The 18,081-nt window shown below is 47.3% G+C and overlaps 1 protein-coding gene across 1 annotated transcript; it reads right to left on the bottom strand.

Moving 5' to 3' along the window:
* Positions 1–740: 740 nt before the first annotated feature.
* On the bottom strand, positions 741–17,835 carry POMT1 (protein-O-mannosyltransferase 1). The gene is made up of 19 exons (XM_006834888.1): positions 17,708–17,835; positions 16,073–16,179; positions 15,842–15,892; positions 15,145–15,291; positions 14,736–14,847; positions 14,317–14,382; positions 14,129–14,222; positions 13,845–14,000; positions 13,031–13,161; positions 12,544–12,639; positions 10,088–10,180; positions 9,658–9,754; positions 5,809–5,901; positions 5,449–5,572; positions 4,985–5,082; positions 4,299–4,412; positions 2,770–2,896; positions 1,567–1,744; positions 741–915 (listed from the first exon to the last, which is right to left on the bottom strand). Exons 1-19 carry the CDS (start codon positions 17,827–17,829, stop codon positions 741–743), a joined length of 2,181 nt encoding a protein of 726 aa, XP_006834951.1. The 5' UTR covers positions 17,830–17,835.
* Between the last annotated feature and the right edge of the window lie 246 nt (positions 17,836–18,081).

The raw sequence follows: 18,081 nt of genomic DNA, 5'->3' as shown, positions 1-18,081 counted from the left end.
ACCGTAGTCACACGACATGACATTAGGCTGGTCAATAGCTCTGTAGGAGTTTTGTCAAACTCATTGTGCCCTTCTGGAGCAAGAATCAAATAAACTTCAAATTCATGCTAATTTGTCCCTTTTTTAATTAAACAACAAAAAGACAAACTCAGAACAAGGAAACGTGTGGGTGATATCAATGGTGCCTGTTGAAGTTGGAGCTGTTACTCATGTGTGATGTGGCTCAGGAAAATCACAAAAGAGTTTTAAAATAATGGCAGTGGTGACTTTACAGTGATCACAGGATTCCATTTGTGCCTCCTAAAGGGTTACTGTTCAAACAGCTTATTCTGATATTGGCAAGGCCTCACTGACAGCAGGGAGGAGCTATGTCACTGCTCCAGCAGGTTCAACAGGCTTCACCGAGAAGTTCATCAAAGAATATCAAACTAACAGCTGTTAAGAGACTTGGTTAGCTCACTGTACCACTGACCTACTGAGCTCTTGCTTTTTTTCATCAGTGATTCCTGTTAGACACTGGAGTACTTTACATCTTGGTGTAGTGGGTCTCTAGGAGGAGTTACTAGACATGTAGGGCCTGTTCTTTATTATCTGGAGTCCATAAACTGCATAGCAGAGGGTTTCAAAAATGAAACCATAATAAATGCCAGTAGAATCCACACCAAGCCCTGGCCAGCCTCCAGGCTGACAGACACTACATGTTAAAAAGCCAGTTTCTAGCAGGGATGAACTCTGTTCTGTTAGTACTTTCGGATCAAGATGTCCCAGCTGTCTTTCCAACGAAGGGCCCTGAGTTCACTTGGGGAGAGAGACGTGTCCCCGTATGTGAGTGGGCGCAGGGTGTTGAACACGTGACAGGCGGAGGAATACCATGCCACCACCAGGGCACTGAAGATGTTCCTCTGCAGCTGAGACCTGTGGGCATCAGGGCCAGCATTTGAGTAAGGCACTTCCTGCTGCCTACCCAGCTGTCCTCTGCATCCTTACTGTCCCGTCACCTATCAAGTGCTGTACGTTTTACTTCTAGTCTCTCACTATCCTTTGCAGTCCTGCTTCCCGCCCAGGCTTTCTGCCCCTGTCCTTTCCTGCTTGGTCACTCACCTACCATAGGGCTGTGGCCAACCTGACAGAAGATGCCACAGTATTGCCCCCAAACCCAGCTTAGCCACTTACAGACCTCCTGAAGTACCTCAAAGTCCATGCCTTCCAGAATTCATTCGAGCTGAAAAACTCTCAAAGCTCAGCTCTACCTATACACAAGACCTGGCCAACAGGGACCACAGCGCCAGCATGTGCCCCACCCACATGGTCCAACTTTCATCTGAGTCAGCGGTCACTTCCTGAATTCCCACAGTGCCTTGTTCCAGGCTCTTCTGTGAACTTAGTGTACGTGGCGCTGACTCCCACCCTCCTCATCCTGTCGTACATGGAGTTTCAGTAAAGGTTCCTGACTGACTGAGGAGACCTAGGAGGTCCTCTTAACTGACACCTGCCTTCTGCTCATGACAGTAACAGCTTCAAGTGCACATGATACTTAGAAGAGGCCCAACTGGAAAGATCCCGTACCTGCACAGGTGGTCGCTCACGTGCTGCAAGACCACAGGGAGCAGGATGATCTGGAAAGTGAGCGCCGGCAGGTAGTGATAGAGGAAGAGTGTCTTCTCCATCAGGAAGAAGGGGAGGTAGTTCACTGCCCAGCCCCCACAGCACAGGGTCCCAGCCAGCACCCAGCGTAGCCAGCAATCTGGAGGGAAAGGTCCTTGGGTTAGCTCTATGGGAGCTCTCCACTGACTGAGTGGGCTGACTCGCCTCTTGTATGACACACGTTCTTTGTCTGATCTGTCTTTACCTCCTCTCCTTGCCTCTCTGGAGACAAGAATGGCCTGTCATAGAAGCCTTTCTCCCAGGCCCCCACCTTAGCATGTTTACATAGGCTCTCCATTGGCCTGGACCACATGGACCCATCTCGTCTTGCCTGGGAATGCTGAGACTAAGACTCCGGTGGGATCTGTGAAGGAGTAATGTTTGTCCCCCTATACAGTGGAGGAGGGAGGATCTGTTGAGAAGATGGACTGGGCCTAGAGATGAACAAAGTGTGAAAGACCAGCATCAGTCTGATGGCCTCTGGTCTAGCTCAGGCTCTCATGGAACCTGTCCATTAGGGGTTTTCTCCTTTCTGCTTTAAGATGGGTTTAAGTGGGTTTCTGTTACTTGCACCACAACAAGCAGTGACTAACGGTGACTGCTGGTTCCTTTTTCCAGCTTTGTTTTCAGAGGGATCAGGAAACAATGCCTTCAGCCAGGGCTCCTGCTCCATCAGAGAGTTCTTTCTCCCTGCCGGGCAGCCATGCACTATACCAGGAATCCTCTAATGCAAAGGGAGAACCTAGCTGCAGAGTGGCCCTCAGGAAGACCAACATGATTTACGCTCCCTCATTGCAGAGAAAGGAGTCCTGGGGGTGCTATAGGGTAGGCACTGGTCTGTTAACTGCAAGATTGGCAGTTCAAACCCACAGGAGAAAGGAGAGGCTGTCTGCTCCTGTAAAGATTTCTAGTCTTGGAAACGCTAGGGAGAAGTTCTACTCTGCCCTACAGGGTGACTATGAGTTAGAACTAACTTGATAGCAGAGAGTCATTGCATGTGCCTTACAGTGTACAGTGGGCTTGTTTGTCTGACTTGGGCTGTTATGGAGCATGCCAATACACCATGCTCTCAGGGGAACGACAAGCAAGAGACGTCCAAACGAGACAAGTACAAGCTGTGCTGACCCTCTGGGAGGTCGCAGGTGTTCCTTCGCCGTCGGAGCAGGTACCACAAGAAGAGTAGAGCGTAGGTCACCATGGCGAGGCTGGCCGAAGCCCAGATCACGATGTTCCCCAGTAGGTGAATCTGCGCCTATAGACACATAGGAGACCCTGTGAACCACATCCCTTCTGTGCAGAGGAAAGACTATGAGAGATTCCAATGTGCGTGGCCCTTCAGTGAGAAGTTAACCAGAGGTGTACATCTTAGCATCTGTGAGCCCTATTACCGATATGGGCATATACCCTGCCCCGCGTGACCCACAGAGTAAGCACTGGACTACGAACCACAGGGTCAGCAGTTGGAGCCCAGCAGCCGTTCCACAGGAGAAAGATGAGGCTTTCTGTCCCACACAGATGTCAAGCCTCAGAAGCCCTATCCAGGGGTGCTCTGAGTTGGAACCAACTCAACTGCACTGCACAACAACAACCTCCATGATGAGATCTGCTATGAGCAGCTAATCAACTGAAAGGAAGTTTTCTCAGAGGTGTGGCCTGCAATGTGTTTTATCTTACAAGAAATAAAAGAAAGGAGAGAGAAGTGAGCAGAGAGGGACCTATTTATTACCAGCAGGAAAGAATAGCTGGGAGGGGAGTGCATCCTTTGGGGTCTCTGCACTGTGAAGCTCCTAGATTCAGGGAAAGATTCCTGTCAAGACACATGTACATTTCAAAGGACTAAGGTTCTCAATTTTGTACAACTGAAAACAGGGAGAAGGTAGGCTTCATTTGAATGACTCAGCCACTCAGAAGAGTCTCAACATCACTCCAAGGCTACCCCAGTATTCAAACTATGAACTCCCGGTACTGGCTCTGTGTGCTTTCATTTCAGATGCTGTTCTGCAGTCTTCAGCCTCTCTCGCCCACTGCCAAGTATGACTATTGACTCAGCACCAATTCTGTGCCAGCCCCAACGAAGCTTTCATTCTGTTAGCTTAAGAGAGCTATGTGCATAAACAAAGCACTTATCGCTGTACAGACAACAAACAAGGAATACTTTAACAGCCTCTTTGCCAGAAGGAGGCGCCCCATTGGAGCAGTGTGTTAAGTGTTGGACTGCTAACCACAAGGTTGGTGGTTCAAACCCACCAGCCTCTCTATGGGGAAAAAGTGAGGCTATTGGTTTCCATTAAGATTTACAGTCTGAGAAACCCAAAGGAGCAGTTCTACTCTGTCCTATGGGGTCACTCTGCGTTGGAAATGACTGGATGGCTGTGAGTTTTTCTTTTGCCTGAGGGCAACTCTGCACTCTCACAAAGCAATAAAGCAGGGATTTCCTTCGACAAGCCGACATGTTTGGGCTGCAGTTCTCAGTGTTTGGCAAAGCACTGACCTATAATGCTAAAATGCTTACAGAAAAGCAAGTCACAGGGTAAGTTAGGTTCTGAAGACCTCTGGGATTTTGTAGGATGCCGTGGCTGATCTTAATGTGAGACGGAATGCTCATGGCATGAGACGAGCCTAGGGCCACTGGCTGTTAAGAAATTCCCACTCACACTGGTCTTAGGGTGCATCCAGTAGGCAATGTTGGTGTCCAGGGTGACCCACTCCAGTGGGGTGGAGCTGTACTTGTGCTCCGAGTCGTCGGCCCTCAATGTCAGCATTCGCCACTGGAAGAAAAACAGAGGCCTCTTAGACTCAGCATGATGGTCAGACACCTTCACTCGAGCAGGGCTTTGGCAGAGAAGTCATACTGCACTGCATCGGGGACCAACCCCACCCCTTCTGGGACATGTCCAACTCAAGCTCATTTGGGCCAGCGAGCGAGGTTGCTTCTCAGAGACCTGACTTCTAGTCCTGGCCAGTCTGTACACTACGTGACTGGACTCTATGCTCTCTGAGGCCCTTTCGGATACAGGGCTCTCCAGTTTTATGACTCTTATGTGGCTCATTCTGACCTGACCAGAGGCACCCTGCCAATGTTGCCCCGTTACACTGATGTCGAATCTCCTCAGTTCCAGACTAAGACTATTTCTGGCTGCAAGGCACAGGGTTACCAGTGCCATCCTCGCCACTTATAATTACGAGAGGGGAAGTCTCTGGAGACCCGCATTTAACTAGTGAGTCAGGTTCCAGCTAAGAGACTGGATGTGTGCGGTGAGGAACTCCAGAGATGACAGTGCTTTGTTAACAGAGCCAGTTTCCAACGTTCGCCCTCCCTCTGACTGAGTGGTGGAGTCACCTGTAGTTCGGAGAACCTGGCCATGAAGCTGAGGTTTCTGCTGACATCAACCTGCGTAGGTGAGTGCAGTTCCAGCTCCCTCTCCTTCTGCTCCTGGCCTGACAGCGCCATGGAGCACAAGAACAAGAAGAGAATAAGGATGGCAGCTCACAACAGAAGCTGTTCCCCTGATTTTCAAACAACCCACAAGTACTCTTCACCCAAACGCAGCCTTCCCTTCTGTTTTCCATACCAACTGCCACCCCATGGAAGTAAGATACTTTGGCCCTTAGGGCGTCCAGCTTGCAGTGGGATAAATTAGCTGCCTTGCAAGGGTAAATAAAGGTAGTAATGTGCTTGTTTCAGCAAAGTACAGGAAGGACAGTGAGTGTCCCGGGAAACATGCTTGGTGCCCACCAGAGGGGCTGGCATCTTATTAAAGTGCCACGTCCATCCCCGTCCACTGACATCAGGCCAGGACTTACTTTTCCCATACCGGTGCTCTTCCACGTTCCACACCATGCTCTCATGGAACATGCCCCTGAATAGCTTCTCCCCAACCACCTCTAGCTGCCGGAAGCCCCAGTCAGGAAGGTGCGCCCCGCTCAGCTGGCAGAATGTGGAAGCAAAAAGAAGTATTATGGGACCGTCCAAGCTTCTCTGGGGCCAGGCACGTCCCCACGACCCTAGTCACTTTGTCGTTCTTGTCAGCAGCCAAGGAGGACAATCTGCATTTCCCCAATGGGATCTGCATGTTAGGATTCATACAGATGGTGTGAAATACATGTGACCATTGAGTAACCAAGACTAAAGAACTGAGGAAACAGATTTCGTGAGCTCACTACCTTTAAGATGGCAGACGTGTTCACATGCACCAGCCGAACCTCGGACATTATTGTCTTCCAGATATCTGCATCTGATTCTCGGTTGACAATCTCCTATAAAACAAGAGACCGTCTGCGACTTCATTTGTCCCCAAAGCCTTTAAATGTAAAATCAAAGACTAATGGCAAACTATGAAATTCACTTAAATCGAACAGAAAGAGACACGCTCCCAAGGGGAAATGACAGGGATCATTCTGGATGCCCCCGCGGATACGCTTCAGGATACATGTGGTCCCAGCCAGAAGCCGTGAAGATGCTCAATGCTCCTGCTTCAGGCAGCACCGAGAACATCAGGAGAGGCCTGAAGAGACGGGTGACCCTCATGGCTTTTCTGTAGTGAGCCACTAGACAGGGCTCAGGACTTGGGTCAAAATGATTTTCAGCCCTTAATCTGCACACAGACGATGACTCCAGTGAAGTTAGAAAATGAACCTCAAAGAGGGGCTCACAAATGAGGGAGTGACTGTTAGGTCTGTCGGTTCCAACTCAGCAAGGCCATGTGAAGGAGCGGAGCTGTCCTACAGGGTTTTCTTGGCTGTCGGCTTTCTAGAAGCAGATTGCTAGGACTTTCTCCCTTGGAGCTACTGGGGGCGGTTCAAACCACTAACTTCTAGGTTAGTAGCTGAATGTTTAACTGTCATGCCACCAGAGCACCCCAAACCAAAAAAAAAAAAACCCATTGCCATCAAGTGGATTCCAATTCATAGCGACCCTACAGGACAGCACAGAACGGCCCCCTAGGGCTTCCAAGGCCGGAATCCTAACCGAAGCAAACAGTCTCATTTTTCTCCCATGGAACAGCTAGTGAGTTCAGACTGCCAACTTTTCAGTTAGCAGCTGAGCACCGTGCCACCAGGGCCCCTCTGCTATGGGACAGTAACAAAAACAAGCAGTATCAGTCCAGCACTTTCCACCCATCTGGTTTGATCTCACCGCCATGCCCACAGTGGGAAGTTACAGAGAGGTCAGTCAGACTCAGGGGGGCAGACAGGAGCTGCCTGTGGCCTGAACTTCAGTGTTTAGGAATGTGGGCATGCAATGCCTCAAGAGGGACTGAGAAGCCAGTAGAATAATAGATAGGTAGGGGGTGGGGGGGCAACTGTACTATGCATACCATAGAATGCTCAACCATCTGAAATCAAAAGGGCAACATTTACTTAAGGGCAACATTCAGAAGGGTGGGGAAAGGAGGAGGAATGGAAACAGGAACACAGGGAGGAAGTAGGATGGGGTGATGTTACATTGGGGGGGGGTGTTGTGCAATCATTGAGATGAAACAAAATACATGATTTATTGAATGTAAAACTGAGGATATGCTCTGTAAACCTTCACTCAATTCACAACAAAAACGGTTCAAGGAGGAGAAAAGGGATCAGTGGTGGAACCATCAGTAGCAGAGAGCAGAAAGTGGGACCTGGCGCAAGTGGGGGCAAGAAAAGACTTTACACAGAAATTCCAGTGGAGGAATCCCCACGAGAGACTCCCCTCAAAGACGGGAACACCAGAGGAGCGAATGGAGACACAAAACACACACGAATACTTGCAGCACAGTGAGAGGAAGGGGTAACGGTGCTGGCCCTGCACAACCCATGTACCCAGGGGAGCAGTAGCCTGCCCAAATTCATGTCTATCTGAAACCTCAAAATGGGCCCTTATTTGGAAACCGGGTCCATGCAAATGTAATCAAGTTCTGGTGCCCTTACAAGGAGAGGACATGGAGACACATGCTGAGAAAATGGCAATGTGAAAATGGAGGCAGAAATTGGAGTGGTATGTCTATAAACCAAGTAACAACCAGGATTGTAGTAACACTATAAACCCAGAGAAAAGCACAGGACAGTTTTCTCTCCCTCAGATCTGATAGAAGGAACCAACTCTGAAGAGTTCAGACTTCCAGCCTCCAGAATGGTGAGAGAACCCACGTCTACTGTCTTAAGATGCCAGTTTGTGTAAGTGTGCTAAGGCAGCCACAGGGAACTCCCAGAGCTTTGTGGAGAAGGCCAGTGAGCAGGCACTGGATCAAGCTGGATGTAATAATTCACTGTGTCCAGACCAAAATGGCGTGGGTGAGTCAAAGTGTGGAACTGCTGCAGTCAACTGGGGGTGGACAGCAAGTGCCACACACCACAGAGATCATTTGGGTGTGGGCATAGTCACTATCAGACTAGCTGTACCAGAGGGCTTCACAAAGGTTGTGGGGAAATGGAATGAAAAGATAGCAGAATTTTTCTAATAACTTTTTGAAGCCCCTTTGTACAAGGATGAATCAAAAAGTATTCCCACTTTAGTTACATTAAAATACCTGTCAACATCCACGGCTGATGACAATACTGATCATGCATATGAAATTAATCTGTCAACTAGATTGTGACCATGGATTATGTGGTAAATCATTTGCAAATCAACCACGGCTCTACCTACAAAACAGTCCACGACAGACTTGGGTTTTGAAAAGTTTGTCTGAGATGGGTACCAAAACAACACATGCGAAAGCAGAAGCAGAAGCAGTTGGACATCTGCAAACAAAATTTAGACTGATACTCAAAAGAATGTAAAAGTTTTTTTTTTTAATTGTTACTGGTGACAAGACATGGATTCATCACTGCGAGCCTGAGAGGAAATGGCAGAATATGGAATGGAAACTTCCTCAATCGCCAAAGAACAAGTTCAAAACGCAACCACCAGCTGGAAAACTGATGCTCACAGTTTTCTGGGAGTTGCAAGGGTCAGTATTAGAACGCTATCAGGAAAAAGGTTCAACAATCAATGGTGCTCATTACAGTGAGATGCTCACTGAAGACCTGAAGTCTATAAATTCAGATTAAACACAGAGGACTGTTTCTCAAGGGCATTGTGATCTTGCATGACAATACATGTCCCACACCTCTGCAAAAACTTGTTTTTGAGGTGTTATAGCATCCTTCCTATAGTCTTAATCTTGCTCCATCAGACTTTCACCTGTTTGGTCCCCTGAAAACAGCCCTTTGAGGACGAAGATTCACCTCTGATGAAGAAGTGAAGATAGTGGTGCATTCATGGCATGCTACTCATCCTAAAACATTTTTAAATAAAGGAATATGAAAGCTTGTGATAGGTGGGCAAAGTGTATTGAAAAGCAAGGTGATGTTGAAAAATGATGTATTGACCTTTTCTAAAAGTTGAATGCAGATCATTTCTGAGTCACTCTCATATTTACCTCACTTCCTTGAACTCCAAGATGATGAGATGCCCAGTAATTTCTTCTGGTCACCTTTCCCCGGAGACTCATGTGCAGTCCCAGACAGTGACAGCTATCAGGTCCCCTGGACCCCCTGGAGAGGCAGCCACAGGGCCCTGCAGCCTCAGGACAGGGACTCAATGGTCAGGCCTCTCCCCAGGAAATGGTTAATTTCAGAAAAGGATTCATAGGAGAGGCTCCGTGGTTGCAGGAGCGTGGCTGGAGCCCACCCCATCTCCTTCAGTGAGACTGAGCAAGTGCCCCAGTCAGGCAGAGCTGCCTGTGACCCACATGGAGCCCGACACTAAACAAGCCAGGAACAGCTTAAAAATCTTGCTGTAATCTTCTGATATAGGATACAACTCGAATCCCAGTTTCCTTGTGAAAACATCTATAATCTTTGTATTTTTGAAATGCTAATATTATTATTTTTTTCTTTTTAAACTTTCTATTGTGAATTAAGTGAGGGCTTTCAGAGTAGATCTCTATGACCCCTTCTATGTGTGAGCGTCACATAGCCAACTTGACATGAATCAGAATTAGTCTGTGTGCAGTTGCACAGCTCACTGTGGGCAAGTGTGCGGGAGCTCACCAGTCTCCAGAGGTTCTGAGCAGGCATGGAGATGTTGTAGTCAATGTAACAGGAGACCTCCTGGGAGTGAGGGCTCAGAGGGGCTGCGACATCATGCCTGGAAAACCAAAACAGAGTTTCCAGAAGGAAGTCTTCACACTACCTTTCAACACTCCTCTGAACGCCGTTCACTGTGTTTGCAATAAAGCTAGCTTGACCCTAAAGGACAGCCTGCTCCTGGTCAGTGGCCATAGCCTGAGAATGCCATGCCTCAGAGCTTGGAGGTACCACCACGCCACTTCTCAGCCGAGTATGCCAAGTTTCAGAGGGAGGTCACCAACCACACGAGAGCTGGGAAATTCCCATGTCTGTACCCCAGCGCAGGCCAGAAGCACCTTGCCACTCTGAACAAAGAGAAGCAAGGATGCAAACCTCAAACAGGAATACTCACGTGTTGAGGAGGCGGGTGGTCATGCCATGTACCAGTTGCACGATGTCTCCATGCCGTACTGGCCTCGGAGGGTTGTTCACCACCAGCTGGTGTCTGGAAAGGCAGAGGAAAAACTGGCATGGGTTTGACCTCACGGGCCCAGGGCCCTCTCCAAGTGACAGTACTTTCCAGGAGTGCCAGCAGCTACACTTCCCATACCAGAGACAGGTGGAAAGTTGTAGCTTTGTACCTCACATTAAGTGAGTATAAAACAAAACACATAAATTGTATTGAACTCTTTCTGAAAATGACTCAATGTGATTCCAAACACACTGCATTGGCTGTGAGCACATTTCAGCTGCTCTATAGTGTCTATAAGGAGCTCTGGTAGCACAGTGCTTACGAATCGGGCTGCGAAACTTAAGGTCAGCAGTTCGAAACTACCAGCTGTTCTGCGGGAGAAAGATGAGGCTTTCTGCTCCTGTAAAGATTTACAGCCTCGGAAACTCTGTACAGGGTGGCTATGAGTCGATTCCAACTCCACGACACATAACCACCACCACCATATTGTCTATGAATGCCACAGTGACAAATACATCGTGGCTGCCAAGAAATCCTTCAGACAGACTCTCGTGCTCAACATCTATTCAATACACATGTACAAAATGCCTATTCAGGAGAAAGACAAGGCTGTCTGCTCCTGTAAAGATTCAGCCCTGGAAGCCCTATACAGGGTTGCTGTGAGTGGGAATCAGCTTGACAGCAGTGGGGAAGTGCTCACTGTACTCCAGACCCTGGGTTGGGTGGTGAGTACACAGTGTCAAAAATGACACAGATGGTCCATGGCGTTCACATTATTGCAAAACCAAAAAAGTAAACCCACTGTCAACGAGTTGATTCCAACTCACAGTCACTGTATAGGACAGAATAGACTTGATCCATAGGGTTTCCCAGGATGTACATCCTTGAGAAAGTAAACTTTCCCCCACACAGTAGCTGGTGGGTTCCAACTGCTGGAATTTTGGTTAACAAAAAGTCAACCAAAGTCAACCAGACAACAAAGTAAAAAAAAAAGTCAACCAGACAACAAACACATTGAAGTACTGTACCACCAGGGCATTGCTGTAGTGAGCGGTGGGGGAAAACCAGACATCAAAACAAGTGAACAAGAAAAGAGCAGCAACCAATGACAATGGACATAGGAAGCCAACGGGGACAGTGATAGAGAACGGTGGTCAAGGATGTGCCGTCAAGCATTAAGAGGGAGCCGGCGGCTCCACTATCAGCCGCTCTGAAAGGAATCACGTTAGAAGGTCCCAGCTAAAGCAGGAGAAAATGTGGGACAAAACTCAAAATCATAAAAAAAAAAAAACCTGGGCTGACTGGTCAGAAAGAGACAGGAGGAACCTGAAACTATGGCGTTCAGCCATGTTTCAGGTCTGGAGAGGAACTCACTCTCATGGCCCAACTTTCAGCTAAGCAGTAGGTAAGTATATAGTGGGGACAATAGCGCTAGTTAGGCGTACTCACCATGGAATGGTCAATCATTCAAAATCAAAAGGGCAACATTTATTTAAAGATGAAGTTGACAAGGATGGACAGGTGGGTGGAATGGAACTAGGAACCACAGGGAGGAAGTGGGATAACTGCTGTTACAGGGAGGGGATTGCAGTCATTGAGATGAAACCAAGTCCATGATTCGTTGAATGAAAAACTGATGATCTGCTCTGTAAACCTTTACTCAACTCCCAATAAAAAGTTAAAAAAGGAGGAGGAGGAAGAATCAGCCAGGTAGAAGCACTGCAGACAGAGGAAGCAGGCTACACAGAGCCCTGTAGCAATGGTTTGTCTTGTTCTAGAAACCCAGAGAGTCGGTGGATGGGTCCTATAGCAGGGGCAGGACAGACTGGAGGCTGGAGGCTTCAGCAGGAGCAGATGGCGTAGGGCCTGGATTCGATTCTAAGTGCACTGAAGCTCAGAGAGGGATCTGAGCAGAAGAAGGAATTTACATTGTAACAGACCACTCTGTGCCTACTGAATGCTGGGGACTGGTGGGGACAATCAGTCAGTCACGGACAGGGAAAAAGGGAAGATATGAATAGTTCAAGATCTTGTTTGGAAGCAGGATCACCAGGGCTTGCTTATGGGTTGGCATGTGGGGATGGTCCTCATCTCTGAGGTCTAAGCAAGGGAGCCCTCTGGATGAGGAAAAGGTCAAGAGGAAGGAGCCCCTATTTTTGTGTGGAAGTGAGACTGGCGGTGGGAGAGGGGAATTTTATGTAAAACACCCAAGAGGAGATACTGAGCAACTGGTTCCCATCTGAGTGTGGCCCAACGGGAAATAAGCTGACCTTGGTGGACCCTGGAATTACCAACACTGCGAAGGTAAATGAGATTACTCACTGAGCAAGTGGAGACAGAGGACTGAGCCCCAAGGAGCTGGTCTGATCAAGAGGCGAGGTAAGCTCTGGACTCACCTCCCAGGATCCTTTATAATCCACCAGTTGTTGACATCTTTGAAGGGGTAACAAGTCACCTGCTGCTGATGGGAGCTTCCCCGGCCATTCTCATATCTGTATGAAGAAGATGACAATGACATGTGTCTAGAAAGGGCCAGAGATGGGCCAATAGGCCTTCCTCCCCAGGCAGGGCTCAGCAAGACATCAAAGGTTACCCAGCAAGGTGTGGAGGACAGACTAAAGAGAAAACAGAGAAGGAACTGAAACCTCACAGGGGTGGAACACATGAACCCAATGGTGCTAGAGTCTGGTAGAAACGACCCATGCATGGGAGGTGTGGAGCTGGTGCAGTGGAGGGCAGTGGGGCCCTCTGCCTACAAGGCTTCCTCCTCTTCACACAGAAATAGCCAGACAAATGTCTTCATGTGAAGTGTAAGTTGATAAAACAAGCAACGTGGCGTAAACACATATGTAACCTTTGTACTAACGTGGCCACTTCCCTTACATCATGGGGTAGGTGTTCTGGTGGGAGTGAAGCCAGCAGGGCACGGGCTTGCCAAAGACGTTCTTCAGAGTGACCTGGGAGCCGTAGGCCACCTCCAGGGGCTGGCCCCGTGTGATTCGGGCCAGTCCTCCCTAAGAAAAAGCACAAAGGCCAACAAGTCAGAGAGAGAAACAAACTCAAACTCATTTTCTGGGGTGGGTCTACCTCTGGGGGACAACAGGGTGCTGGCAATGATGCCTGCAAGTCTGTGATTATCTGTAACAGCACACCATCACAGTTCTGTCACTGGCTGAAGGCTGCCTTGGGGCTAGCACTCAGTAACACCTGCCACAGTGCCTCCTCATTTAGCCTCACTGTGAGATAAGAGCAATTGTATGTTCCTTTGAGAGATAAGAAAACAGACTCTTGGTTAAGAAAATGTGGCCATCAGCAGAGCAGGGATTTAAAAGCAAGTCTGTCAGACTCCAGAGTCCACACTCCAACTGCTCCACTGGAACATTAGCGATTTGCACTGAGTGAAGGCAGTACTGAATATAGAGTTAGGTGTGTCCTTTACGGCACGTGGAAATGTCCAGACTTTACAGGACTTGACTTTAAGACGTTCTCAAGCAGATCACCCTGAACACCTGAGAAAACCATGCTGTTCGCTCCTTCCAGACCATCCATGTACTCAAATTTAGTTTAGAAATACTGACACAGAGTCCTGACTTGTTACTTGTTTTTCCCTTTCAGGCTCACTTGATGAAGTTTCTATGAGACCAACTTAGAAACGACCACATTCTTTCTAAAGTGGCCATGACTTTCCATGGCTTACCTCCAAGCTGGCCTGGAATGCACTCGACATGATTTGATCATGGGGCCCAGAGCGGTAGAGTAGAATCAAGTGGACGTAGAAGAAAAGTAAGTACATGAGGGATGGGATGACCAATAAAGCCACTGCTCTGGCCAGCAGGTGACAGAATACACACACCTGCCAGAGATTAAAGAAAGAATCACCTTCCACGACACGTACAGACACCACATGCTTAACAGGAGTTAGTGACAGAGATCCCACCCCTCACCCTCAGCGCTCCCCTGAGCTCTGGTCTCTACACCTACGTTCGATAAGGTCTGCTCTCCAATCAGGTGCCAAGTGTGGACAGCAGCAATACAGAGCACAAGCAAGTATGTAAACAGACCCATGTATTTTATGCTGAAAAGACATAACGCAAAGTAAAATTTTCAATGAGACGTTAAAAATAAGGAGGTGGAAGAGAACATGTCTAAAACAAGTGGATCAAACTCACCCAACTGTGCAGGAACAAGCAACTCCCGTCAGCACTAACCAAAACCACCAGCTGCCAGAGAAAGGACTGGAATAAACCAGAAAAACAAAAATATTCCTGGAAGGCCAGGGAAGGTATATGTTTCTCAGAGAAATCTGTGTACTGAGCACCATGTACCAAAAAAAAAAAGAAAGAATCCCAGTCTTGCAGAGTATCAGTCCTGGCAGAATTTCCTTTGTTAAATCCAGAGAATGTTTCTTAGTTTAAGTTACTAGAAAATGAGGGTGTCTTTTTTAGTCAGGAGCTCAGGACCAATCTAAGTGCAGAAAGGCATTTAGCAAGCAGCCACACACACAAAAAAAGTAGCACAGCTCAGGTATAAATAAACCACCCATACCCTTCCCCCGTTTCCAAAACAGGAGACACCTCATCTTCCTCACCTGTGTTTTTGGAGGTTGGAAAACTTCAGGTAGGACAACACTGACAACAGGTTAAAAAATATAAGCACGGATTCCAGGAGGATCAGTCTTGACTGAGTGATGAGCGCATTCTCTGTGAGGAAGAGAAGGAAAACACAAGGCATGTAGGAGAAGGCGTGCGAAGTGGGGCACTCAGAAAGGAGTGATGGGGTGGGAGCTGCGGAGGTGAGTTCTTAGCTTTGAATCAGCCAGGAGCCTGAGTCATCCCACAATTGATTGTGGATGTCCAGGGTATGCATCTGTCCTCTGAGCAGAAGATGCCCACTAGCCCCACAAACTCTCCTAGCACTAACAGCAAAGAGCAGCCCAGCCTAGGGCATGGTTCTGTCCTTTAGCACCAAGAGGAAGAAGGCAGAGGTCCAGGTCTTACCTATCAGCATCAAGAGAGCAGCTCCCATGGCGGTGCAGTGAGAAAAGTTGAGTTCTAACACTATCTGGTAGGTCATGGGGACCGAGAAGGCCCCTGCGAGAGCTGGCAGCAAGCGCAAGGACCAGACAGGCACGTTGCTGCTATATTCTGGAAAAGCAACCACACGGGGGCGCTGAGAACACTATGTACTCAGCCCCTCCACACTCACAGGCATACCTTTAAACACAGCATCCTTGAGTCCTAACATCTAAACTGCACATGTGCAAAGTTGGGCACCAGCTCAGCAAACAAGTATAAACTCTGGGTGAGGATTTTACCATATTCAAGAAGCCAGTTCTCACTAACCCTAGCAATGCTGACTAAGAATTCTGAAATTAGTTGCTTTTCACTTTTTAAAATTTCCCTCCACTTGCTTTTCAAAAACAATGGCAACATGCAGAAGATGAATGAGCTCAGATGCCATGTAAAGAAAGAGTTGGATAAGTGTACCAAAAGTGAGAGAGAATGTAATCACTATAACAAAACACTAAGGTATTTACTAGACTTTTCGTTTAAAAAACTTTAGACCCAAATAACTGATCATACCTTGGACTCAAGACTACTAAGCTATACTTTCAAACCCCTAAAAAAGCCACTATTTTCTCCATTTTGGTTAAGCATAAATTAATATGGAAGAGAAATGAATGGGACACGTTACCTGCTCCAATTCTGTTCCACAAAAAGTTACCATCAAATCCTCCTAAATAACCTAAAACAAAAGTGTCATCAGTTAACAATTCATTCAGCTAATATTTCTGGAGTACCAAACTGTGGCAGGCCATAGAAAAACAATGATACATAAATTGTAAGATGTGGTTTCTGCCCTCAAGAAATTTGTAAAGGTTCTAGAGGCCCGAGTCAATGACTGTTTCTCCCCCAACCTGCCTACCTCCCAAGGCCAGCAGCATGTGGCCCAAAGGTGGTCCGCTGCCATCTAAGAAGAAGATCCGTTTCATGTAGAAAGAGATGTACTGTCCATAATATACTTCATCAAAACTGCAAACAAAACCAAAGAAAACCCACATTACATTCTATGCCAAATCCTAACCACAAAGGAAAGGTGTGAGAATAGCATACAAGTGTGTTTCTAAACCACAGTGGGTGAACAATCAGCAAATGTTGGATCTTTTGCTCCAACAGTGGCATCCCATTCCCAAATACTGAGACATACACGGTTGAACAACATGGGAGTTGGGGCGCTGATCTGAAAATCTGAATATAATTTACAGCTGACCCTTGAACAGCACTGGCTTGACCTTTGTGACCCCATTTATACATGGATTTTTTTCCCCCACACTGCTATTGAGGAGAGAGATCTCAAGTGTTGTGAGTAGCTGCTGGAAATGTCATGTGATACTGATCATCTCCACTTGAACAATTCGTCTCTTCAGTTAAAAGGATGCTCATAACACTTGAACTCTCTGCAATAGTAGCAGGATGAGAAATCCACGAATAAGTGGGCCTGCGCTGTTGGAACCCATGTTATTCAATAGTCAACTGTACATACAATCCATCCATGGCACAGAGTGGAAAATTCAGGAACTCAGGACACACGCCCAATACACACTCTACTTCTCCCTGGTGTTTGTTTGATTTAGGTGTGCACTATCAGCTGCTCTGTTGATAAGCCTCAGGGACCCAAGGCTAGTCCCCCTGGTCCATCAGCACAGACTGTGACCAGGAGTCAGAATCCGACCTGGTGACCCAATGAAACAGACCCAGGAATAAAAGTGAGAGAGGGAAGTGCCAAGTTCAACCAGACATACAGGGACATTTGATGAAACTAAGGAATTACTGTCCATTTCTTGTGGTTATGTGATTTTCTTATTTAAGAACACTTACCTTTTAGAGGTATACACTGAATATTTTATGAATCAAATATAATGTCTAGGATTTGACTCAAAATACTACATTGCAGGGAGGGGTTTCCTATGACTTGATCATCTGTGAAGCTGGGTAGTGAGGCTCTGGGTCAGAGGAGGTCATTATACTTTTCTTCCTACTTTTGCATACATTGGCTATTTCCCACAACTTCACAAAAAAAGAGTAGATTCGTGTTTAATAATGACAGCAGTCATTCACATTTGACAAAAATCATAATCTAAGGTGGTTCAAGATCACCAACCCTTCTTACGAAACCCTATTCAGGGTCAGAATCGACTCAGCGGCACTTAACAACAAGGTCAACGAAGGCTCACTGCCAAATCCATCCATCTTCCACCGTTTCAGGGCTTGGCTGTTAATTACAGCCAGGAGCAGATTCTTCAACAGCCCGAACAGTCCTCCCCTCTACTGCCCCTGTTGAATGTGTCAAGTGTCACCTACTGCAGACTTGTGGGGCAAGATAAAAAATGTACTTTCTGTGGGGACTGTCTCAGGAACAAACTGGCCTCTCCTTTTATTGCCTAAACCACACATCACAAAGAGCCCGGCATTTCATCCTCTCACGTATCCCAAGTATACAACACATCCCAGTGCTTGTTGAATACCCAGGGGAATGGAAGACATGAGTTGTTTAACTTACACCACAGCCCGCGGGGAGGTGAGTCGCCACAGTCTACTCAGCAATCCCACTCCAGTAAGAGCTACGATGTTCAGGTTGATGTCCGCTGTCACCACTAGTGGCTGCCTCAAAAATCCCAACATCTCGTAGAAAAGTGGGAAGACACCCTGAAAAAGAAGGGACAAGCTCTCAGGGAGAACCAGAGGCTATAAAAAAGATCTCAAGCCACCCTGATTCCCAGAGGCACACGGGATATGCCGGAAGTCAGGAGGAACTTAAAGTACATCACTATGGTGGTTACTCTTATGCTGTCTAAAGAAGGTATTTGAAATGAACAAATCATTGATTTTGCAGAATTCTATCATGCGATTTCCAGCATAATTTCTATCACGAAG

Source organism: Chrysochloris asiatica, unplaced genomic scaffold (genome assembly GCF_000296735.1).
Source record: "Chrysochloris asiatica unplaced genomic scaffold, ChrAsi1.0 scaffold00014, whole genome shotgun sequence".
NCBI lineage: Eukaryota > Metazoa > Chordata > Mammalia > Afrosoricida > Chrysochloridae > Chrysochloris > Chrysochloris asiatica.
Note: the sequence above shows the minus strand (reverse complement) of the source record. Positions and strands in the feature narration are given on the sequence as shown.